At 37.2% G+C, this 25,885-nt stretch overlaps 2 protein-coding genes across 3 annotated transcripts; one reads left to right on the top strand and one right to left on the bottom strand.

Moving 5' to 3' along the window:
* The first annotated feature begins 446 nt into the window (after positions 1-446).
* On the top strand, positions 447-16,057 carry LOC116299092 (uncharacterized). 2 transcript variants are annotated; one of them, XM_031707727.2, is made up of 12 exons: positions 447-787; positions 5,268-5,477; positions 5,938-6,093; positions 6,700-6,885; positions 7,481-7,572; positions 7,926-8,052; positions 8,612-8,764; positions 9,272-9,372; positions 9,781-9,872; positions 10,583-10,628; positions 10,827-10,876; positions 11,462-16,057. In XM_031707727.2, exons 1-12 carry the CDS (start codon positions 557-559, stop codon positions 14,335-14,337), a joined length of 4,320 nt encoding a protein of 1,439 aa, XP_031563587.2. In that variant the 5' UTR covers positions 447-556; the 3' UTR covers positions 14,338-16,057. The 2 variants fall into 2 exon arrangements, with proteins under 2 accessions (XP_031563587.2, XP_031563586.2); XM_031707726.2 differs by having other exon boundaries at positions 10,824-10,876.
* A 1,421-nt stretch (positions 16,058-17,478) lies between these two features.
* Positions 17,479-25,659, bottom strand: LOC116299102 (D-glucuronyl C5-epimerase B). Its single transcript, XM_031707737.2, has 2 exons — positions 24,710-25,659; positions 17,479-21,215 (listed from the first exon to the last, which is right to left on the bottom strand). Exons 1-2 carry the CDS (start codon positions 25,530-25,532, stop codon positions 20,182-20,184), a joined length of 1,857 nt encoding a protein of 618 aa, XP_031563597.1. The 5' UTR covers positions 25,533-25,659; the 3' UTR covers positions 17,479-20,181.
* Between the last annotated feature and the right edge of the window lie 226 nt (positions 25,660-25,885).

Raw genomic sequence — 25,885 nt, 5'->3', positions numbered from 1 at the left:
TAAAAAAACTTGAATGAATGAATGACGCAATCCTTAGATGAGAAATGAATGAATATGTCCAATTTATTGACGTTTTTCTACCAATCACGTTTCTCCGCTAAATGGTGTGATATTTGATGGGTGATCGAACGTGCAATACCATACGTGCTGCGATCTGTGAATCACACTGGATTTTTTACTTCCGATATTCGATACTAAGGAGAATTGAAAAAGATATCTCCTATCAAATATATAAAGAAACAAATCATTTGTAAAAAAACAATTTCGTTATTATTTGTGTAACTAAGCATTGCTTTATATATCATTTATAAATGCGTTAAATGGTTTCAATTTCGTGAATATTGAAAAGATAAAAAAACATTTTATCTAACTACTGATTGAAATATATATTCTTAATACCTTCGTTTGCCTTAGCGCGCCAACCCTCATGAATGGGCACCAAAACACGTCTCGGTCTAATACAACATGGTTGTGTCCTGAACACGACTCTCATCCCAAAAATATTATCTCAATCTTACAGGAATCTGGGGAAAAAACAATACAAGGAAATACAAATATGAGTGCTACGGACGAAGAAAAAATATTTGAAGTTTTGGTTGGGATTCAACTGGATCAGTTCTATCGGCGAATTGTTGACAAACTCCATGTAACTCGGTTTGGTCATTTTGACCATGTCACTGAGGATGACTTAGACGATCTTGGAATGTCAAAACCAGAACAGAGAAGGCTCTTCGAAGCTCTTAAAAAAGCAAGAAAGAAACCATTGTTTTCGAGTTTTCGTCGAAGGGTAAGCTACGAAATACGAAGCTCTTATACGCCGACACGAATGAATTAAAAAAATTTGCGATTCATTCGTGTGGAGTCAAATTCGAGTCATAAATCCCTAACTTTTCACGGCAGATTATATTCATTTAGTAATAGCTCTAATTTCTAAGGCTTTTCCCTTATGTCCCTGGTGATTTCTAAAATGATCGACTATTCTTTTGGGTTGCTTTGGTTGAGTTTTCGTGCTAAAGCGAACTCGATTTTTTGTTCATATACGCGTGCTATCTGATCTTTCCTGTTCTCCTATGTAGCATCATCACCTTATCTTTCATGAAGTTGTTCTTATAAAATTTTACAGCATGATTTTACTAGATGCTGAAAATTTTTCGAAAGCCGGCAATCGAACGTTCGATTTCTTTAATTGGCCTGTTTTATGATCGATTTCCATACTGTTTTATGATCGAATACCATTCGTGTGTTCCATCACATTTTTTCTAACGTTTTTACTAATTTATCTCAAAAATCATTCCTAAATCAAAGGTAAAATAGTATATATTTTCCTTAAACTCAAGCCCTTCCTTTCCACACACCCACTCTTTCACGCTTTCGTAAGCACTGTGTTTTTAATGTGTAGATACGAATACTCTTTATTATTCGTCGTATCTTTGGTAACCATTAAAAGCCAGGAAAAACCTGACTGTAAATCCTTAATAAATTAAAATCAACTAAATTAAAATACATTTGAAAAATATCTGTCTCTTAATAATGTATCTCAGAACTCATATTTTTATTTTCGTACACATCATCATTGTATTCCTTTCGTAGCATTGAATTTTTTATCTTAATAAAGATCTTCAAAGGGCAGTAATTTTCATTGTAAGGTTACATTCCTCAACGAAAATCAATAAACGTCAAAATATTGTCGATAAATCCCTAACTTTTATCACGTACATTTACCAATTTTCTTACTCACAACAGTGCCCTGATATCTGCATTTTGTATTTTTATACTTTTAATGGCCTTAACCACAACAAAATGAGGCTGAGGAAGTCTGGCAGACATCATATACAAACTGGCTGTATTCCATCATTGTGTCACTAGTTGTTACTTAGTAGTTATGAACAACATAAAGGTTGAGTCAAATTTTTTTTTTCACAAATATTTGATCATATATATGCCAAATTTCAAAATCTAGTATTTTTTTTAGTTTCTCTAATAGTAGTGTTAACAATTATAGGCAATCAATGAATTTATTCATGAGTCATGGAGATTCTATATTATGTTTTCAGGACACATTAAGGCTCAGGTCAAACATTGAACTTCATAAGAGCCGAACATAAATACATCAAAGAAGACTACCTTGTTATCCATTGTTTCAGTTAGGTTCGGCTCATGTGAAGTTCGACGTTTGACCTGAGCTGAAGAGTATAATTGCCTATAATTCATTTGTTTTTGTATGTAGGTCCTGATCTGCATCCCCTCTAGATAACATAGTCACATATAATACTTTCAGCAATTTAGGTTTTTTAATTGTTTCTTATCTGCATTTATTAGCTCTTTCTACTAGTCCTTTTACATCCGATGCGCTGCTGAATTTAATCGTTTTATTTACTTCATTTATATATACTATGATTGTGAATGGCATTAGACAAAATCACTCAGGATAACAGTTTCATGTGTTTTATATTGTCTGCGGAATGATTGCATTGCTTATATAATTAATCTGTGAAATAGAAATTTATGGTATTTGGTGTTTGCTTATCAAACCCTCAAGCAACAACCTCTGGGCTGATCTAAGTCAGGGCACCACTATCTAACTCACAGATATCAACCCTGAAACAACGTATTAACCTCTGGGCTGATCTAAGTCAGGGTACGACTAACTCACAGATCAAACCCTGAAACAACCTCTGGGCTGATCTAAGTCAGGGCATGGCTAACTCACAGATCCAACCCTGAAACAACCTCTGGGCTGATCTAAGTCAGGACATGACTAGCTCACAGGTCAAACCTCAAAACAACCTCTGCGCTGATCTAAGTCAGGGCACCTCTATCTAACTCACAAGTAGAATTGGAATTTATTGTGAGGAGGAAATCTAGAGATCCTGGAATCAAGAGGAAGACCTATCTAAAACACCTTTCATCTCACATATGTGATATGATGATCAGTCAGGAATCAAACTAGCCTGCCTTGATCAGCCAGTATGATTTCTCTCTAAAGATATTGATATCGCTATTATATTCATTTTGAGAGAAATTATACCGCTGAATGAAGGCTGGAATCAAACCTGAGACCACGAAGGTTGATAAGTAATTCAAGATTTCTATTATAACCTGTAGAATAAAGATATGTGGTCATTTTAATTAAGCTTAATCTAATAAAAGTGCATAACAGGAAGTGCGATAAACCATATTGCCCATGTATTATTAACATATGAGCATTATTGATAACTATATGTTAGATTATTAATCCATTAGTTTACTTGTTTTTATCCATCATTTGGTATAACACCATATCCGTAGTATCTTTTTACAGTGATGACTTTTATCTTCTATTACCATACATTTTCTATCCTGTCATTATACAGTGATAACAGTAATTGATGTGCAAGGTGGTACTGACTTTTCATTAAGCTATCAAAAAAAAAAAAAACCCAGAAAACCAAGATATCCACATTATTTAAAATACTTTTACATTTTCAAGACATTAAGTTACATTTTTAATGAAATTTTGAAATTTTGTTCGGAACATTTCAGTTCATAAGTTCATATTGTGGTTAACCTATTTTTGATTGTTTTACATGCTGATGTGTGATCAGCATTTCCTCTCATTAGGCTGAATTATGAATACAAAAACAGCTCAGGTCAATAGGTTATCCTGATTCCTGTCTGTGGTAGGCCATTTAATCAGTTCAGTTGTGCTTATGGTGTATTTTTGTTCATTCTTTCGTTTTGTGCTTAATTTTTGTGCCGACCTCTTAATGCCATGGTTGTAGGTTCAATCCCTAAACTTGCTTCCCTGTTGGCAGAGGCTCCTTATTTTTCTCCTTTTTTGGGAGAATCACAGAGGGAGAAAAAAAGATATCCAATCCAGCAAAAGAAAGAGAAATGGAGACTCTTTCAGCAGGGAATAAACTTCTTATACATATGTGAGTGGAATTGCTTGTTGGTTGTTGGTACTTCAATGTTTAACAAAAGGAGGATAAAGACAAGATGTATTATTACACTTTAGATAATTGTTCAGCATCTTATACTGTAGACAGCCATGCAGTTTGTTATTCAAGATCTGACACATATGTAGTTAGTAAGAGATCAGTACATTATTGTGCGGATACACTAACCAGGACTACTTGAGGAAAATTAGCCAATAAGGACATAGAGTGACAACAAAGGAATCATACTTAAGTCAAACTTGAGCCAATAAGGAGCAAGCAATGAAGCCTAGATATCTTAGATGAGAGATTGTGATTGCATGAGGTCAATATGACACCGATTTTGCTCTGATTTTGCTCTTTGCACTGATTTTTGATTGGTTAAAGTTGTTTTTATCTTAAACTTCATTAAATTAGTCCCAGTAGTGTTTATGCACAGTACAGTCAGTAATACCTATTAATTAGTGTATGTAACTTCATAATTTCTCACAAGATATTTGTCTTTATGATCCATGTAACATATTTTTAAGATATTATTATATCTTTTAAGAAGATATTAAAACTGTTCACATTGCAGAAATGCAGATAGAAACTAGTTTATATCAGCTATCAGGTTAAGATATCATTCAATATAGATAGGTTATCAAGATTGACCCTGTCTCTTGACCTTTAGGTAATCACTCTAATACTTATGTACTTAACTGGAATGTGCATGGACAAGACTAATTATCTATAAACATCATCTGCAACATGCATGCAAGGTTAAAGCTACGATTTTTCTTCTTTTTATAAATGATGCATTACTATGAAAAATGTTTTTACAAATACCTATTTTGATTTGTAGGGTTTTATTTCTTTCTTCTTCTTCTTTTTCTGCTTTTTTCTTTTTGACCCTAAATGTTTTTACAAATACCTATTTTGATTTGTAGTTTTTTTTTTCTTTTTTCTTCTTCTTCTTTTTCTGCTTTTTTCTTTTTGACCCTAAATGAAAATTACGACAGCCAACCAGAAAGCTTTAGCTCCTTTGGTTGTCGAACACTTACACCTATTGCATGTTATTTATAGTAAAAAAAATTAATATTATTCAAAATATTTTTTCTTGTAATTCTATTATATAAAATTGAAAAAAACAGTGTAAATAAACTGAAATTGAATTGAATTGATTAACAATTATGAAGAATGTCTCAAAGGTATTTTTAGCCGTGAATTTTAATTTTCAAAAGTAAGAAAAAATTATTTCCTTTTTTGTGTAATAAATTTATTTATAATCTTATCCCATTTCATTCCATCCATTTCTCATCCTATTAATAAATTGTTAAATTAATTATCTGTCATCTTATTTTTCTTTAGAAAAGTAAAAACAAACTGCTGGCCAGTGAGACAGAAGGCAATCAAACAACAACATCCCCACTGAACCCCGCTCTGGCTACTCCCATCCCAGCGGGTTCCTCTTTGACTTGTCTGATCAATGAAAAGGCTATAACTCTATATGATATGATTGGTAATGGTGCATTTGGATATGTCAGAAAGGGAGAGTGGACCACAGATACCAAGCAAAAGGTATTTGAAAGATTAACTACGTTGTATGAAGAGATATCTAGCTAAAAACTAGTGTGAGCTGAGTCAGTGTTTCTAATGGCAATCACAAATGGAGCTCTGGTGAAATCTCAAAGATTGAATTAGAATTTAAAAGTTGTTTTTTATAAAGAGGAAGTGAGAGCTGGAGAACCTTGAGAAAAACCTCTTGAAGCACAGAAGAGAACCTGGACAACAAGCAACTCTACTCGATCACATTAAGATGCAAGTTCAAAATTGAATCCTTGTCACATTGACCAGAGAGGGCCAAGCGTTCTCACCTCTACACTATCTGTGCTTCATGTAAAAATTATCGTAAATGGATAGCATTGCTCTTCTCTGGAAAGCCTTAAAAAAAGCAGAAACTTCTGGGACTTGGCTTAATTAAATTTGAGTGATGGTTAGTGAGGCTACAAAAATTCATGTTTTCATTCATTCACTTCAGATTGAGGTAGCTGTAAAAAGTCTAAAGATGTCGAGGGATGCAGCCTTCCTACAGATGCAGATGGACTTTATCAAGGAGGCTAATGCAATGAGTCTGTTAGACCATCCACATATCATAAAGCTCTATGGTGTAGTGCTTTCCACTCCACTAATGCTGGTAAGTGCTTTTTTTAGGTATGGATCTAATTTTTTATTGAGGGGTGAGGGGGGTAGAGGTGGGGTAAGCTTATAAGCAAATGTAAAATTTTGGGAGGATATGGTGTTGAGTGTAAAAATCAGAAAATTTGGAGAACCCTTAAAAATGTATATCTGAAAACTGTAATGCATAAGGTTTTTATTTGCGACTCTCATGAACCTCCTTCAAGATTCTTCATATCCCAACCCCATTCCCCTCTCCTTTCATCCTCCAAAAATTCATAGCCAATAAAAAACTCAATTGCAGGACATCAAGGTGCATTCTGGTTTACCTTGGGTCATAAAAAGCACCATACAAAGTATGATGAGTTTATATCCACAAGCATAATAGGGTGCTCGCACTAAACCCGTGAAACAAATACATGTACTAATCTTTAGTACTAAATAGTGCGGTCTAGTGCGTGCACTCTATTCCAGAATACGGCTTGCTTACTATCCGAAAAAATCCATTGGGTGTCTCAGGGCAGCCAATGTAAGGGGTAGGAACAACGCAATGTTTTTGCATAAAAAGAGAAAATTACATGCTGTAGAAGTTCTTCAATAAACTATTATTTGTTTTTTTCTCTAGGTTACTGAGTTGGCACCCCTCGGTTGTCTTCTTACCTGCTTACGTAATAACCAGCCAAAGTTCCTGATATCCCAGCTCTGTGATTTTGTCATCCAAGTTGCGTCAGGCATGGCGTATCTTGAATCTGAACACTATATCCATAGGGATTTAGCAGCAAGAAATCTTTTACTGTCTTCCTATGATAAGGTACATAGATTTTATTATAGACTTCTTTATAGCTTACAGTAGTTGGAATAATTTCTTTCCCATTTCATGTGTCATTCCCCTGAGAATGGTTACATGACACTCAAACAAGTAATCTTATTCTCAAGGCAATGACACATGATATGAAATGAGAAAACAAACCTATGTAAGCTAAAACAGTCTATTGTCTAAATAAATGAAATTTTACTAACAAATATATAACCATAAGCGACCATAAATTTAATAATTGCAGATTTTAAAATTCAAAATATTTTAACATAAAATTCATCTGTAATTAAGGAGTTATCTTTTCAAAACTTCACATTTATACTAAGATTAAAATGACAAATTTGTCTGTTATCTCATTTTCGTTTGCAATAAACATCATAGCCGCCATGTTGGAAGAATTTGACAAAAGATTTTTCAATGAATTCTTTTGTTATATCTTCCAACATGGCGGACATCCCTTTTGTTATTGTGCTCTCTTGGGATTGATTGCAAACCAAGAATAAATGTCTTATCACTGAAACTGAAGGATTCAAGCACATCTTTTAACATAACAAATAAAAATAGGTTGATTTTTAAATCCTTTAAATAGGTTAAAATTGGTGACTTTGGCCTTATGAGACCGTTATCAATAGAGGAAGACTATTACACTATGAATCCAAAAGGAAAAGTACCTTTTGCTTGGTAAGTAGTTCAGGTTGTTCAGAAATCCATGTTGAGCTCTATGGCTTTCATACGTTTGGGTTACCTGTGTTGGAAATGTCTTCTGGCAGGTTCCATTTCTCGCTCCAGTTTTTTACGCAGGTAATCCAATTTGTTTCTCCCATTTTAGAGCAATAAGACCCCCTAAATAAGATATATTTTATATTATGTATTCAAAGCGATTAATGGAAAATACAAAATATAAATTTTATTCTTACCCTTTGGGTTACCTGTTTTGAATTTTTTTTCACCCGTGAACCCAGGCCCAATTTCTCTCCGCCAAATCTCTTACACAGGAAACCCATTTTCATTTCAATTGCATTCATTTGTTTCAGGTGTCCTCCCGAATCATTAAAATTCAGGAAGTTTTCTCACGCGTCAGACGTCTGGTCGTTTGGAATAACAGTGACCGAATTGTTCTCATATGGAGCAGAACCCTGGCCTGGTTTGAATGGCAATCAGGTAAACATGACTTCAAAGATTTAATTCGATTAAGAGAGAGGAGGAGGGAAGCCGTGAGAAGGAAGGAAATGAAAGGAAAGGAGGAAGGAAGGAAGGGAGAGGAAATGGAATGGAAAGGAGGCAAAGTACGCAAGCAGTATGCTTATGGTACGATTGGTCGCTGTGATAGCAGCGATGAAATAAGCTTGGCAATCAAAACGACATAGTACTGATATATTTCCGGCAGACATGTTTCGGCGTCCTTACCCCATCATCAGTGTGATAGTCCTTACAAATGCTTAAACACAGTGAATAGCACGTGTATATTCGTAGTGTAATACATAGTCAAGCTATTCTATATAGCGGTAAAACGCTAATGCTGCACGCAATTGTTCGTGAACTAGCCTTGAGATATAAATTCAATCTACTTTAGTCAGCTTCAAGACTTGATCAGTTTTACTGTGAGAAAAGTCTTCTTTCACGGTCGAGTAAATGTGATAAATTAATTAATTCCTTCAATTTAATTTTCTATTGTTCAAGCTGATCTGTACCTCATATATCTTGTGTATCGAATCAACAGATACTTCAGAAGGTAGATTTGCCCCATAGTGAAAGACCCCAGAAGCCCAGCCATTGTCCTTCCAAGATTTACAACATCTTGTTTTCGTACTGTTGGGCGCATGATCCAGCCAACAGACCCAAGTTTTCTGCTCTACAAAATATCTTTGAATCTGTAAGTATTTATGGATGTTGACCACTCTTTTCAGGTCTTAAAATAACGGCCAGACGTCGAATAAAGTCTGCCCAGAACTGAAACTTGTCCAGTGAAATCTTTGTCTGTTATTTTGACCAGTACCGTTAAGCTAAAAACGAGGTATAAGCGAGCAAAATCTAATTTTATCCGTCATCATGAGCGGCGACTTACCACCCGTTATTTTAATACCTGGGACTGCAATGATACCACAAATTAAGACTACATTATTTTAGCGCGCACTGTACCATGCCACCTAAATTCCAATTCGATCTGTGGTCGAAGCCCCTTGCAACCCCACCCGACGCCTCGGAAGTCTCTCGGAAGTGCTGTAAGTCCTTACATCAATAAGGAGACAAAAATTGAGAAAGTACGCGGAGCATTTCATTCAAGGGTGTAACCCTAAAAAATTCCATATTTGCTCTAGCGTCTTGAAGAAGTGGTTTCAAACAAGTGATCTTATGGTCCGCGTGTTTTGTTTTGAATCAGATTTGCCCACGAGATGCGAGCGCTCTACGTTGTTATGACAGCAAAAGCCCGCAAAACTTATGCTTCGAGGAGGGGGATTTTATTACCATCATAGAGTCAAGGTAAGCTACACCATACTTTCTATGCATGCCTTCTTTGTGCCTTAACAATAATAGTATACAAGGAGTATACACATTTGCAGAGGAGTAGTTCTCTTGAAAGCTTGTTTTCCGATTTTGGTGTATAAGAGTTAAGCGTTTAATCTTTTATCTTCATATCAGTAAAGCTTCTGACTTTGTAAAGTTGTTCCACATTTATTTAAAATCTGTAGAGATTCTTGATTTCATTTTCATTACCTCGTTTAACGGTTGCCAAAGGAAGACACATGAATATATGAATACAAATAAAACGAATAATCTTATTCTGAAGAGAATGACAGGTTTGAAATGGGAAGATATTATCCAAAGCTAAAAGGGATTGTTAAGACATGTCTTCAGTTTATGAACCAGTTTTTTTGCGGCTCTTTTCAGCTCTGACTCGTCCTGGTGGCGAGGTCAAAACAAGAGAACAGGAAGAGTTGGCATGTTTCCATGTGAGCTCATCGAAGGTGGAAAAGGTTCAGGTATGTTTCTGTTCGCTTTAAAAACTTCTAAGGTTAGTAAGGCTTAGGTCAAACGTCGAAATTCACATGAACCGAACCTGATTGAAACAATGGATAACAAGGCGGTCTTCTTTGATGTCATTAGGTTCGGCTCATGTGAAGTTGGACGTTTGACATGAGCCTTAGAGTCTTGAAACGTCTTTGACTTTAGCCAGTAGAATATATTTTATTAGTCGTGAAATAAGTCATTAGCTTTAATGACAAGGCTTGGTGAATATAGCCGGATTGGAGGCCTTTCGCATGCTAATCCATCGCTGAACTAGTTTTATAAAATTTGCCATACGAAATCGTGCTTGCTTGAGGGCGCTCGCCTCTCACCAATGCGACCCGGGTTCGAGTAGTCCCCCTCTCCCTCAATCCACCTCCCCTCCCCCTCCCCCCTCCGCCCTCGTCCCCAATCCCCCTCCCTCAGAGCCGCCACGCAGGCTAAGTCCCGCTGAGCTCGGTGTCGTATGTGAGTAGAGTTGCTTGTTGCTTCTCTCCTGTGCTTCGAAGGTTTTCCGGGTTCTCCGGCTTTCCTTCCTCCGCAAAAATCAACTCCTAAATTCCAACTGGAATTACAGTGGATGAAGAGCAAATCCCATTTATTTATTTTTCATTTTTTATTAAGTTATGTTGGTTGAGACATAAATTCGGTCTTTTAAATCAGCTTTTCTATCCTCCTTTTATAGGTTCATCTTCGCCCAATGTTGCTCGAGATCAAGTTGTCTCACCTAGGTAAGTGCCTCTTCCTCTTTCTTCTCCTTTCTTCTTCTTCTTAATTTCTTTTTCTTTCTTTCTTTCTTTTTTTTTACATTCTACTGTACTCAGTATTGCAACATTTACTCTGTAGTCGAGATATTCGGCCTATTATTCTTTTACAATTCAGTATATTTTAAAACCTGTCTCTTAGCAACCTATTTTTCGTATTAGCAGAAAAGCTGCTCTTTCACCAAACAGCTCAGCAGCCAGGAAGAAACAGTGTGGTAAGTATCAACTCCCGATACCACTTAGTATAAAACTGAATGCTTGCGAGTTTGATAATCTGTTGATATACACCTAATTGAAAAACTAGTCGGGTTCGAGAAGGTCATATCATCGAAGCTAAGACCGAAAAGATTTTGGGTACTCCAAAATGTGTATTATATTTATAGACATGTAAAAATGCACAGTAGAGCAAAGTCGGTCGACCTAGATTAACAACATGCCAAAGCCATGATGCATAAAATGTGCACAGGAAGGGAAAACTGCAATACGCTTGAAATTAGCATAATTGTTTGTCTTCCTATGCTTTCCTTTGGTCTTAGCTTTGATGATATAACCTTTTTTTGAACCCGATGTTTTTTCAATTAGGTGTATACAGTACTAAAAGATCCTTTTTTGCTTGGTATCAAGCAGTTGCAGGAGTCGCATTACCAGCCCTCGGTGAAGGGCAAACATTGCCCTTCGTGCTCAATCGTCCAGTGTGCATTTCCACTAAGAAAATTATCATTCAGCTGGCTATAAATTCCACACATGATCAGAAACAACATTTATTGATAGCAGCCTATTGTTCTCGACTTTCATTTCAGATTGTGGAGAGAAGCACGTGTATGACTTTGCCGTACTCTTGAATTCCCCCACTCCCACCTCACCCGATGGCACAAGGGGGTCCTTGCGTTCATTCGAGAGCGAACTTATCTTCAATGCTGAAAATGACAGTGGTTATTCATCAAGTGCTGATCGCTTTCGGCGCTCAAACAGCGATTGCAGCCAAGACCTTCGAAAAGAGATGACTTCTTCCTACGAAAATCGCGATCCCTTGAATTACGAGTTTATGGGACATATTAATTCATTGTCTCATGCTTCTAGACCTGTTCCGATTCCAGACAAGGGGCATGGGAGCCCACATGGAGTCATGTCTGATCCTGTTTCTATCCCTGCTAAATCAACCAACAGGGATCGGTTGTCGGACCCAAATCCAACGCTCAAATCTGGCTTCTCTAAAGGACGAATCTCTGATCCTGAACCAGAGAGAAAACCCGGTCCTTTTACTCTTAAACGACGTGTGAGTGCCAAAAAGTTAAATTCCTTTTCGATTCCAACCAAAAATACTGAAAGTTCACAATGTCCCATGGACCTTACGGCTTCTGTGAAATCCCCGAAAAGAAATTCAGAAATTGAATCTCCACCTCCCCTCCCCCCAAAGAAAGGACCTTCAAGGCCTAATTCACGAAGCAGCAACAGTTCGGGGTCCCCGCAGAAGAGTCCAGTGCTTTTACCGAGATCGGATTCTTGTACAAAATCCAGCACTGAAGAAACGTTTGCTAACGAAGTGATGACGTTTATCAGGAGTGTTTCTTCGGATGGTTTTGAATATGAGGCGTTGAAGAAGGCGCAACGAGCTGCACGCAATCTGAGCCCTTCCAAGAATATCCCCGATGATGATGCTAGCGTGACGCTGCGATCAACGTCTGGTGGAACTCGTGCACGGTCTCAAACGGAGGTATTAAGCCCTTCGAAAAAGAGTCCAGTTGTCGATATTGGAGTTCCAGGGCGTCGGTCGAGCTCTGTTGGAGGAAAAACACTACATGATCGTTCCAAAACAGAAGTACATGAGAACCAAGAAAGCGTTCCTCGTTGCAAAAGCATTGGAAGCAAGAGTCTTGATTATGAAAATCATGTCGTGGCTGCTAGACGAGACTTATCTTTTCAAAATTACGATAATTCTAAGCTTAAGTCTGTTCCCTCAAAGGAAGAAAAACCACAAAGCAGTTCTTTCTATGAAAATCATGCTATATCGTCAACTTTATTCGGAAAACAAGAAAGTTCGGATGGTAATGGCAGAGAGAGTTTGATAAAACTTGAACAAAGCATGGCAAATTATGATAACCATAAATTAGTGAAAGATACCTCAAGAATTAATCGTGTAAGCTACGAGAATTATACTCCAAAGTCTATGCCACAGAATTACGAAAAAATGGTTCTAAGAAAATCCTTTATTGAGACGGAAAACGTGATGGAAAACCTAAAGACAGACAAGGAAGTAAGCATACGGGATGGTAGTGGAAATTATGAGAATCATTCAATAGGTTCAAAGAAATATCTGCCATGCTATGAGAATTTTGTTTTAGTCGAACATACTGATATTCCAGAAGATATTTCTCGGGATTCGGCAAATGAGTGTCCCAGTTACGAAAATCATGGGTTTAGTGAGTTGGAAGCAGTTGGTAAAGAAGCACTCACAACGGAAGAAAACCAAACTGAAATTCCAGAAACTTTAAATGGGAAATATAATACGGACGTTTTTTCAAAGTCTCTTCCAACATGCTGCGACTGGAAGCTAGTGAAAGAGAATGTGAATGAAGATGGTTCTTTGTCAGTAATGGTGGAAGTGGTCGGGACATCAAACCTACGGAAGGCAAGTAGCGATGGTAATGTCAGTGAATCGAAACAGATCAAAAAAGTAGGTTCTAGGCCAGAGAGGGATGATACATCTGGGCCAATTCCCCCGCCCCGGTGGAAGAAGAGAGCTAAGGAAGCAAAGAAGCAGCGGACGCGATGGTCGTTGACGGTAGGTGGTGAATTGGCGAACGTTTTATCGAATTATTTTCATCAGCATGACAAGATTTTAAAAGACAGTAAGGAATCAATGCCACAAGAAGTGTGTAACAAAGATGTTGATAGAATCGATAATTCGATCCTACCTCCTCGAAAAGAATCCTTAAATTCATTCACAGAAGAGGCTTGTAGTAATGTCTCGGAAAGAACGTCAAAGGAAATTTCTTCGCAAATTACTTCACACGAAATGTTGTTGTCCTCACAAGAAAATGCGATGGATAGGACCGTCTCACCAACCTTATCAGAACAAAAGCTACCAACACCAGAAAAAGTATTGAATGACATTGTTTTGGAAAGCCATGGAGGTGACTCCTTGGCAACCAAGGAAGAAACATCATCGTCCAACGTTAGCTTACATTCCAACTCATCACGAGAGACACCTTCACATGCCCTAGAAAAGTTAACAAATGGCTTAGAAAATGTTAAATTGGATGACAAAAGTGAAGAGAAGCCTAAAAGACCTAACGTACTATCTTTTGAAAATAAACTTGTCGGATTCGCAGAGATGTTTCATCCTCAGACAAATGCAGATGAGCCAGAGGCTGTAGCTGTTCCAACTCTTCCTCCGAAGGAAAAGTCACCTGTAAGTTCACCTGATAGACGAAACAGCTCGAAAACCTCTCAATATCCAAGGTTATCCCGCGATTCTTCTAATGCAAAGCTATCATTTGAAGAAGATCATAAGAGATATAGGCCTTGTCCAACTAATGGTGGAAATGACTGCACATATGATATCCCACGTAAGGATGCAAGTGAAGATGTACCTCCTCCATTGCCTAGAAAAGTATCCAAAACAATAACTTCACCTGATGTACCACCAAGACCGGATCTTGCATGTTCGTCATGATTTTAAACGATTTTAAAATTGCTGCAAGTATGCTATTTATGCTCTGCAGTATCAGGAAAGGTCGTCCTGTGCCACTGTATACCAGGTGGTGAATTCTTGGGCAGGCTCTTGCTGTTGGGATTTGTGCAGGATTAAAATTTATCCAGAAAGATTGGTTGGTCAGTCGTTCAATCCAAGCACAAATGGGATTATGAAGTATGAGCAATGAGATATGAATAGTAAGAAAGTAAGAATAATAAAGTTGAGCAGTGACACCCAATGAAATAACTTCTCATGAACACCTCTCAGGCAAGAGGAAAAGTAACATGATTCTTAAAGTGCAGGTCTACTCTTACAGGGTTGGGAGTGATGTTAATAGAGTGCCCGCGCATGCTGTGCTGTCGTAAAGCATGCGCTCCCAACCAATCAGAACGCGAGAATTCTTTTATAAAGATGTATATAATAGACATAGGAACACCATAATCTTTATGATTCAGATTGGATGTTATGACTTTAGTGTACAGTATAGAAAATGATTGGTTCTTGTTTTGTGACATTTTAAAATGTTGATGCATAGAAAGTCAATTTGATGCATTCTGGACTAGCATGCAATAAAACAATTATTGTACAGTTTATCACTAATAATATGTCTCTTTAGGATATCATAACAATAATTAGCGCTGGAAGCTTATTTTTAGATCATTTTATTTCAAGTTGCTTTATTGCTCCTTTTTAGGTCATGTTATCAATTTTAGGTCAACTTCTTTATTAATAGATATTATTTTATTATTAATATTATGTTGGCTATTAATTTATCATAAGTAAACTTTAGGTTTCTACAGATTAATTTAAACATATTCTTTTTAATGGCTTTAGAATTTAGAATTTGTTTACAAAATTATTAAATTATTTGTTTTGCATATTATGGATTAATTATTAGAATTGCGAAGACTAACAAAACTCTTAAAGTTAAGATCCGAGTCCAACATAAATTAATAGGAGAATTTGTATAACTGCCAAATTTTCTTATTAAGTATTAATAAGTACATTAATAGGAGAATATAATGTGTTTGATTGATCACTTTCCATATGGCAGTACACTGCAACGCAATTAAGACTGCAAGGTACAAACTTAACAATGCCGTAAACCACCTTGGAGCCCAAATAGAGCGTTTTCAATAACCCACTTCCGATATATGCTTCGCTTGTCACGCACAAAGGTACGTGCTAAATGCTCAGTCATTCGTGACAGAGGGTAAGAATTAATTTAATTTAGCACACGTAGCCTCATACTGAAACCTTTGTGCGTGACAAGCAAAGCATATCTCGGAAGTGGGCTATTGACTTCACAGCCGCCATTGTTGGTGTACCTCTGACAATAACTTTGTTATTAGTTTATTTTGTTAGGTACACCAATATGGCTGCTGTCTCTATTGTCAACTTTCTAGGGAATGAGTGAAAATTCTCTATTAAACTGCTTTGGGTTTGATTCATGGAAAGTGGCCAATGTATACACAGATAGTGTCATGAGAATTATGTATACATATATATAAGTTTGCATGATGATATTGTGTAGAAATAAAATACAAAAATGACAAATCACAGTGATTGATGAGAGTAGAAGATGATCTTCCCCAATGATCATGAGTAGGTTTAGACTAATAGTATTTTGTATATAAATGAGTGTTCCATTAAGTGGGCTGTTAAAATGAATAATAAAATAAAATAATGAAAACAAAAACCATTGTTCCCTTCATGAATTGCTTACTCCTGTTGTTAAATAAGGTCAAATTTGAAAGTGTGAAGTATGTGTACATGTCTGGGGAGAGAGAGGGGAGGGGGGCTATGATCAAAAAGAGGGAGTATCAACATCATAGGGGATGTTCTAGCCTTGCTTTTGCTGCTGATATGGGAAAGCAACTAGATCATATATATAATTAATACTGCCATTTTCGATATTCTGCAATCTCGGTAGTTACAGGCTGCACGCTGAAATTTGTGTTTCCGCTGCTGTCAATCAAAACCAATTAGTCGGTACCTTTTATGTTCTTGACTGGCTACGCCTCATGGATCCACATTACTTTCACGATGTGATGATGACATTTATCGTCAAGAAGAGGACGGACACATAAAAAACTGATGTCTATTTGTTAATTTATTTTGTGCAATTAGAAGGCAATGCAGAGAACTGGAGAATTCATATTTACTTTATTACATGGCGTTCGTGCCCCATGTTCCCAGAGGTCTTCTTCAAACCACAGCAAGCCTTAGTATATACAAATAAGTGAACTATTACTAATAACTCATGTGCTAGCATTCTGATTGGTTAAACTACTAGTGGTCTTTTTCTCAATTACGGTAGAGAAAGAAAAATACCCGGGGGGGGGGGGGGGGGGTACTCCCCTATATTTGCTATACGGGTATGTGCCGCCCTATAGGGTATGGTTTTTCGGCTTTTGGGTCTGGGATAGGGTATCATTTTAGTCTGGGATAGGGTCAACGATTTGGTTGTTTTTGTATGGCGAACAGGCTACGCTTTCTGCCGACACAAAAACAATAAAAATGTTAGTAAATATGGATCGCAATCGATTGTAAAACCGTATTTTCCGTCTTTTAGTCTGGGATAGGGTGTACAATTCTTAGTTTTAGTCTGGGGTAGGGTATGTGAAATCAAAATTTTAGGTCTGGGATAGGGTCAGGGTTTTGAGGGTAAAATACTGGGTTTTAAAATAATGACAAATAAAATATTAAAATCTGTTTCTGTCGTGCTGCATTCACAATAAAAAAATTCCTTCTCTTCTCCTCTCAAATATTGAAAAACGTTCCCACTTATGCTTGCTGCTTTCTAAATGATAGAGGCACCCAAATGTTTAAAGCGTCTCGAAATAGACCGCTTTACCTTGGGCGTGATGTTTTACTCTTTCAGACCACGTGTCATTCCCTAGAGTATCATTTCTTTGTTTAATGTTTACCACTTTCAGACCATGTGTCATTCCCTAGAGTATCATGTCTTTGTTTAATGTTTACCACTTTCAGACCATGTGTCATTCCCTAGAGTATCATTTCTTTGTTTAATGTTTACCACTTTCAGACCACGTGTCATTCCCTAGAGTATCATTTCTTTGTTTAATGTTTACCACTTTCAGACCACGTGTCATTCCCTAGAGTATCATTTCTTTGTTTAATGTTTACCACTTTCAGACCATGTGTCATTCCCTAGAGTATCATGTCTTTGTTTAATGTTTACCACTTTCAGACCATGTGTCATTCCCTAGAGTATCATGTCTTTGTTTAATGTTTACCACTTTCAGACCACGTGTCATTCCCTAGAGTATCATTCCTTTGTTTAATGTTTACCACTTTCAGACCACGTGTCATTCCCTAGAGTATCATGTCTTTGTTTAATGTTTACCCCTTTCAGACCATGTGTCATTCCCTAGAGTATCATTTCTTTGTTTAATGTTTACCACTTTCAGACCATGTGTCATTCCCTAGAGTATCATTTCTTTGTTTAATGTTTACCACTTTCAGACCATGTATCATTCCCTAGAGTATCATTTCTTTGTTTAATGTTTACCACTTTCAGACCACGTGTCATTCCCTAGAGTATCATGTCTTTGTTTAATGTTTACCACTTTCAGACCATGTGTCATTCCCTAGAGTATCATTTCTTTGTTTAATGTTTACCACTTTCAGACCACGTGTCATTCCCTAGAGTATCATTTCTTTGTTTAATGTTTACCACTTTCAGACCACGTGTCATTCCCTAGAGTATCATGTCTTTGTTTAATGTTTACCACTTTCAGACCACGTGTCATTCCCTAGAGTATCATGTCTTTGTTTAATGTTTACCACTTTCAGACCACGTGTCATTCCCTAGAGTATCATTTCTTTGTTTAATGTTTACCACTTTCAGACCATGTGTCATTCCCTAGAGTATCATGTCTTTGTTTAATGTTTACCACTTTCAGACCATGTATCATTCCCTAGAGTATCATTTCTTTGTTTAATGTTTACCACTTTCAGACCATGTATCATTCCCTAGAGTATCATTTCTTTGTTTAATGTTTACCACTTTCAGACCACGTGTCATTCCCTAGAGTATCATTTCTTTGTTTAATGTTTACCACTTTCAGACCATGTGTCATTCCCTAGAGTATCATTTCTTTGTTTAATGTTTACCACTTTCAGACCACGTGTCATTCCCTAGAGTATCATTTCTTTGTTTAATGTTTACCACTTTCAGACCACGTGTCATTCCCTAGAGTATCATTTCTTTGTTTAATGTTTACCACTTTCAGACCATGTGTCATTCCCTAGAGTATCATGTCTTTGTTTAATGTTTACCACTTTCAGACCATGTGTCATTCCCTAGAGTATCATTTCTTTGTTTAATGTTTACCACTTTCAGACCATGTATCATTCCCTAGAGTATCATTTCTTTGTTTAATGTTTACCACTTTCAGACCACGTGTCATTCCCTAGAGTATCATTTCTTTGTTTAATGTTTACCACTTTCAGACCATGTGTCATTCCCTAGAGTATCATTTCTTTGTTTAATGTTTACCACTTTCAGACCACGTGTCATTCCCTAGAGTATCATTTCTTTGTTTAATGTTTACCACTTTCAGACCACGTGTCATTCCCTAGAGTATCATTTCTTTGTTTAATGTTTACCACTTTCAGACCATGTGTCATTCCCTAGAGTATCATTTCTTTGTTTAGCGGTGTATCCTTTCTTTGTTTATAAACGCGCAAACGTATGACCACATTTAATGTATTTGCATTCTTCTAGTGTGGACGGTGGGCCTAACCGAATAAATATAAATTCGGATTCAAATTTATTCGGCATAGTGCTGACGGGGCCTAAGTTAAACCGACACATTTCGATAGGAAGCTGGATGGTTTTATCAAATAAGGGGTGCAAACGCTCGTTTGGCAGGAAAAAAACCCGCCGTGCACTGAAGTATGCGAATACATTTGATGTGGTCACACTTTTACACGTTGCGCTATATAACGGTTTCGTATGAGAAGTCACATGAAAATGGCCGATACGACTCAAATAAATATATGTTATTTTCAGAGAGTAACACGTGGTCATACATTGACACATGGACACAAGGTGAAGAGGTCTATAATGGACGAAATCGTCCTTACGATTATGAAGTCGTGAGTCGGAAAACACAAAGCCAGGCGTAAAAACGTCCACCAAAACCCTATTTTTTCATGATTGCAAGTTATACGATTTCGCGCTTGACACGGAAGCAAGACAAACTCGAGGATATCCGAGTAGATCGATACAGAGACGCTTGACTAAGGGACGGACCATTAGATTTTTGAGGGAGGAAAGGGGGGGGGGGGGTTGGGCAATTTATTTTGTGCAGGATTTTTTTTTTTTTTTTGAAATTTTTTTCTAGCGCTTTTCTTATGCACGATTATTTTTTCACTCTTTAGAGCTGTGCTTGACATTTCTTTGGGTTTTTGCCCAACCCCCACCCTCAAAAATCTAATGGTCCGTCCCTAAGCCGTAGCAAAGATTTGTCGCTGCGAACGCAACTAAATGCAGAAGCCTTGGCCATGAAACTAGATGGAGTATGTTTCTGCTAATATTCACTTGGACAACTTTTGAAATTTGCCGAAATGGTTAACTTTTTTCCCTCTCTTTTTTTCGTTTTGTGGTACATCAAAGCCGGTCATTAAGGTCCTTGAGAAAAAATTGCCTGTTTGTTTTTTAATAAACCATGTCAGACCGCAAACTCTTGGAGACTCGAACGGTGCTGAAAACGCAAGGCTAGTCGACTCCCAATATAACCATCGCCCTGATACTATGAGATTCTGCGCATGCGCGCTTTCAAATTAAATATCCTAGTTATGCTTAGCTCTTTTTCCTTTGGTATACCCAGTCCATCTTACTGCAGTCGTTTTGAATAAAGGATCATTGTCAATACCACTTAGAAAATGCAATAAACTAACATGTAAAGTGTGGTAGTCCCAACGAGCTAAGTTCGGAGCAGCTTGAAAAGAAACGTGTCGAAGATCATAAAACGTCCCAAAACCGGCGTCGAACATAAGAAGTAGCTTTTTCAGCGACTTCATCCCATCATTAAACAGCTCCAAGGCATCCTTTAGCTGATCTTTCGGAGCTGCTAACGTCAAATCATGTAGCCCAATGAGTGAATAAATAAAACCATTAAGAACGTATAAAGAGGGTGTAGTAGGATATTCCTCATACCAGTGGTATTTGTCCATAAATGTGGCCCTAACGCCGCCATTTTCGGAGGCTACACGATAGAGCGAAGTGGCTCGTAAAGCTGCTTTAAGGTAAGTTGTGTTTTTAGTAAAATAATACGCGCGGGTTAAAAGCGACATGGCCTGGCCTTGCGCCATGGCTGAGTACCAACCGGGTTTGATTTCTAAACCATCAAGAATCTTTCTCTTCACCGAAATGGGCCAGCCACCTTTGTCGTCTTGGTAACGAACGAGCCAATCAGCTGCAGCCATGAAGAAGTCGACTCTAGCTGTACGACTTAGAGTTATATTGTCAATCATTCCACTCCCATGAAGAATAATACTCTGTATGTCCGTCACTATTAATTTTGAAGTTGTTTTGGGTTTCTTGGAAAGACCATAAATGATGCGCAAACCTTTTCTTAAATCTGTGTCGAGATTTCTAGTTATCTTTCGCCAACCTTCTTGACTTCCCAAACCCAAGAAAATGTCATTCCCTTCGACGTCTATCAATTTGTTATCATTCGTGTAGTGAATGACATGTTGGACGGCATTGTTGGTTTCTATGGACACGGAGACACGCCCTGGACCGAATAGCTTCAGATTGAAAGACAGGATATATTCCTTGGTGGAACTGTCCAGGTGCAGGACCACTCCCTCGCCATGTAAATCTGCAATGTTTAAAAAAACCGGTTTGGTAGGTTTAGAACCAGTTTTATATCTCTGCGACTTGAAGAGCACCAGATGTTTGGCCTCAAAAAAAAAAACGCACTTGCGTGGGGGAAAAAAATAAAAAAAAAAAAAAGGAGAAAGAAACCAAATTCTGTGTCGCAAGATGTAAAGCGCATCGGTAATTTTCAATTTTCTTACACCGACGTTAAAGAGTGCGATTTTACCGGCTAAATGCTACAAAGAAAAGTTCAGATATTTTGAATTTTACGTATAAAATGTTTCAATGCTTGAAAACACTGCTGCCGCTGTTGCTACGTCGCATGTACGCAATGCAACTTTTCCTAGCGTTCGCAAAACCAAAAAAATCTCAAATTGCGTTACTAACGAGCAAAACTTTCTGTGTGCATCGAACAGCCTTGGTTATAATGTATATTATCATCTTAATGTATCAAATAAATGTAGATACGAGTTGATACTATTACAACACAACTGACACCAATTATGTAAAATATTCACGAACAGCCTTAGTTATAAAGCCTTAATTATATCTATATTAATGTGAAAGATAAATGTAGATACAAATTAATGCTATTACATCACAACTGACACCAATTATGTAAAATATTCACGAACAGCCTTAGTTATAAAGCCTTAATTATATCTATATTAATGTGAAAGATAAATGTTGATACGAATTGATACTATTACAACACAACTGACCTCAATTATGCAAAATATTTCAAAAAATATATAGCTTGAGCAAAAACCGGCAGCCATTTGATACTCTATATGAGACACTCAATGACATTAGCACTAAGCAGTGACATAAAAATCCCTTTAGGGCATCTTGGCTAAATGATATGTCTAGTAACTAAACCTTCAATACCTAATACCTCAATCCATTAGCTCCCCAAAGTTGCATTCAAGAGATTTGAAATTATTAAGCTGATTATCCTTCTTCCGTAATAATTGTTAGGATAAGAAAGAGTTGAAAAGAAAAAGCCAGAATCTCATAAAGACCTCTAAAACATATATTGGTAATTCGTTTTTGACTCAGAATAGGTATACAGCTATTAAAAAAAAAGATGAAGGAGTGAATGGCGATAGGCAATGAATGATGAGGTATAGTAGATAGGTTATTTTAAGATCAAAAAATAGCTGGTATGATTGATGCTTGTTATTGAAATTCTTGTCAAGAACACATAGGCTATTTTTGAGATATTTAGTGTTGTTTGTAGTTGACAAAACAATTTAAAACATCTCAATTAGCCTTGTTTCGATGAATTACCACAGTTCCTTAGGGTTGTGCAATTGTCAATCACAAATCGTCATTCCCCAAGGCCCTTCAACCTTTGAAATAGCTGAAATAGCTGTATCTCAGAAATATGTATGCTTGAAAAGGTTAAGGTGGAATAGGACATCCGTCTTTCTACCAAATGGAGTTGAGTATTCCCTTGATAACAATGGAACAAACTCCCCCCCCCCCCCCCCAAAGAAAAAAAACTTTAAATACTCCTTCAATTCTTGTGCTATGCATTATGGTTGAGCATTCCACACACCATAATGATAGTGAGGTGATCAGTTACAAGCTGTCTTTATTATACTTCCTTTCTTTAGTTTTTCCTTTCCTTTTACTTTTTATCTCATCTCCTTTTTCCCTTCTTCTCCATTCCATTTCACTAATTTATCTTTCTTTTCCTTTTTCTTTTGAGCAATCCCAACTTCGTAATGATGAAGTGAGGTGAAGTTACTGTCTTTGTTACCTTTCCTTTCTTTTGATTTTACCTTTTACTTTTCATTTTTTCTTCATGTTTTTCTCTCTCTCCTTACTTCGACATTCCATTTCATTATTTTATCTTTCTTTTCCATTTTCTTATTTCCTTCATTATTTAACCTTTCTCTATCCCTCCCATTTCTTTACCCCCCCCCCCCCCCCCTCTCCCTCTCTCTCTTTCTTCCTTGATTATTTTGGCTTTGTACTAGTAACTAGCATTAGCATGTTGATTGATCAATGCACCCAAAAGCCTCAATATATATTAATTCATTAGTATCCCACTGTGCTACACCATTAACTTAGAATAAACATTTATTTCCATTAGATTAAAAATCCAATAATAATTGTTCCAAAAGCACCCCTGCCAAGCTCTAGAACATTTTTCTTTCAGTATCCGCACACATGAACCAAATTGTATGGTCTAAAAATTATGCAAAACTAAAATGCTTCCACATGTTCCTATTTTTTAGACTTTATGCATTTCAACACTGAAATTAAAAATGCATTTAATAACTATCAGCTTGTGTCTCAACAGGTTTGGGCATTTCTGTTTCTGATTTGGTACAAAAGTTTGAATATCACATGAGACCCTAAAGGCTCAGAGATTAAAAATATAATACTTAATACCTAATGAAAAAAAGGCCTATTTCAAATTAGATAGGCAGAAAGATAGATGCAATGACTTTTGCACATGAGTCCTTGTTTGAAAATTCGTTTAAAATCTGGCACTCACTAAAAAGGGCGCCCACGAAAACAAATTAGTACAAGGTAAAAAATAAAATGAAAACAAAAACCTGAAAACAAAACACCTTCAGAAATATTTTATAACGTGCTTAGGAAGTTTCATTTTCCCCATTTATTTTTTTGGGAGGGTAAAACAGAAATGAATTTCAGTTTTAGGATAAGCCCTCATTAAAGAGCTTTTCCATCAAGTTTAACCTTGGAGTCAACCAAGGAACGTCTTAAAAAGCTTAAATTACGAATGCTCTAGACAAGATCATTATCTTAAAAATCATTGAAGAGTTATGTGCCTTTATGGACTTAGAAAAGAAGAGTATTACAAATAAAGCAAGCCAATAATAATAAAAAAAATTGATTAAGAAACCTGGACTTTATAACGATGTTACAAGCCGAGTACAAGTCGTCCAACGATTTAACTGTGAATTAGCACCACGTATGCCACTTGAGTTTTTTTTAAACTGTGTCTACTGCATGTTTGTACATAGTACAACTCATTGTTGGTCTAATTTAAGTTTATAAAAAAAGACCCTTTCTGTCCGATTAACCAGTTTGCACTCTTTACGGATTAGAATTAACGCTTAGACGTGTAAAAAGGTATAGACCAAACTTAACCCCGAGGTGGCTTTTCAAAAACCTGAATGAATGGAATTCCTTGCTCAGTCATTAATCAACTAAATTAACTCGCAAGACAAAAAGTTTAATCGATAGGACTTGAGTATTCTTAGCATTTGTGTGTATCTTAGATTTAATGCTTAACAAAGTACAATATTGTGACAGTTTAATGTCTCGAACGACAGTTTAATGTCTAAAGGTTTTTCAAGTACATTGTGAAGATCGCAACGTACGCGCGTGAGTATATAACACGGGTGTAAAATTTATAATTGGCCTACAAATATCGTGGATGCCTACTGCTGTTATATCCACTGTGAATTGATGTAAGGCACGACTTGAACACTACAGAAACAACCCAACGCTTACCTGAAGTAAAAAACTTTATAACTCTTGAATTCCGCTCTTTATCGTAGATATTTTCGACTTTGTTCGGCGAGTTTGCGACCCAGTTCTGTTCTGACTCGGGTCCCGCTTCGCCGTCCTCGAAAACTCTGACTTTTCCTCTTGAGTTTCGCTCAACTTGGAACATGCTATAATGAGATAGACCATACTGCGCTATTTGTATAGGATAGAAGTGGCCCTTAGGATTCCATTGAGACGACACCGGGACCTCTTCTCGGCCACTTATACACAAGACCCTCTGTCTCCCTTCGACGTGATAACTCTGAAACCATAGGAAAGGTCCTTTTGGGTCATATTTATGTTTGGATTCGTGGATTTCTGAATAAGAGTGTCGCCACTCCAAGACCTTCTTGTTATCAACCTTTTGCACATCTCCGTAGATCTCAAAGTAGTTCTTAACGAAGGAAAACGGTACGTACGGCTCGTCAGAATCAGAATCTAGGCGTCCTTCAACTTTTGTTTCACCCCCATTGACGATAACATCTATAGGTTGGAATGGTATTCCTTTGGGGCAGTTTGCTTGAAGTTTTTGCTCTCGTTCTTTCTCCTCGGCATATTCTTGATCCTCTCGCTCTCGCAGAGCCTTGGACACTAGATCCGCACAGTAAATCTGAGGATCTGGATTGAGTTGGTCGAGATTATCGTCTCTTTGCGCCAGTACAGGCAACGCAGCTCTAGGTATTCGACAATTATACCAAGCAAAGAGAAGAGTCAGAAGCGAGCTCGTAACACAAGCGAATATAAATTTTGGAGTTGGCCTACAGAAGAAAGCAGTTGCCAGTCGCATACTCAAGGAACTGAGAAGCAATCTTTCTAGAAAGTTTGCTGTTGTTTGGGAACAGAGAGGTTTTCTTCGTCAACACCCTCGCATGTGTTTTGGATAAGATACTGTTGTGGTTCATCCGCCATATTGAATAGCAGTACTAGTGCCAGGGCTGACCGTGAGCTACACCTTGTCTACTTCCGTTTCCGGTTCATGAAGATGTAGACAGAGACACTCCAACAAACCCCCAAAGAAAGTATCGTTAAAATATCTTCAGGCATTTATGTTTATGAGCTCGGTCGAGGTCACAAATACATAGTTTAGAGTGGATCTTTTTAGCAGCCTGTGCTGAAATAGCAGAGGAGGGAATGGTAGGG

Source organism: Actinia tenebrosa, unplaced genomic scaffold (genome assembly GCF_029948245.1).
Source record: "Actinia tenebrosa isolate PJP-AT-01 unplaced genomic scaffold, QUT_ActTen_1.0 PGA_scaffold3__52_contigs__length_22856419, whole genome shotgun sequence".
Classification (NCBI taxonomy): domain Eukaryota; kingdom Metazoa; phylum Cnidaria; class Anthozoa; order Actiniaria; family Actiniidae; genus Actinia; species Actinia tenebrosa.
The sequence above is the reverse complement of the archived record's forward strand: the minus strand, read 5'-3'. Positions and strand labels throughout refer to the sequence as shown.

Excerpts from the sequence above, each read along its gene's own strand:
- LOC116299092 (XM_031707726.2), top strand. The coding sequence starts at position 557 with ATGAGTGCTACGGACGAAGAAAAAATATTTGAAGTTTTGGTTGGGATT. Across the intron at positions 7,573-7,925 it reads GGAAAAGTACCTTTTGCTTG|GTGTCCTCCCGAATCATTAA; the intron begins GTAAGTAGTTCA and ends CATTTGTTTCAG. Across the intron at positions 8,053-8,611 it reads CTGGTTTGAATGGCAATCAG|ATACTTCAGAAGGTAGATTT; the intron begins GTAAACATGACT and ends TCGAATCAACAG.
- LOC116299102 (XM_031707737.2), bottom strand. The coding sequence starts at position 25,532 with ATGCGACTGGCAACTGCTTTCTTCTGTAGGCCAACTCCAAAATTTATA. Across the intron at positions 21,216-24,709 it reads TATAAAGTTTTTTACTTCAG|ATTTACATGGCGAGGGAGTG; the intron begins GTAAGCGTTGGG and ends TAAACATTGCAG.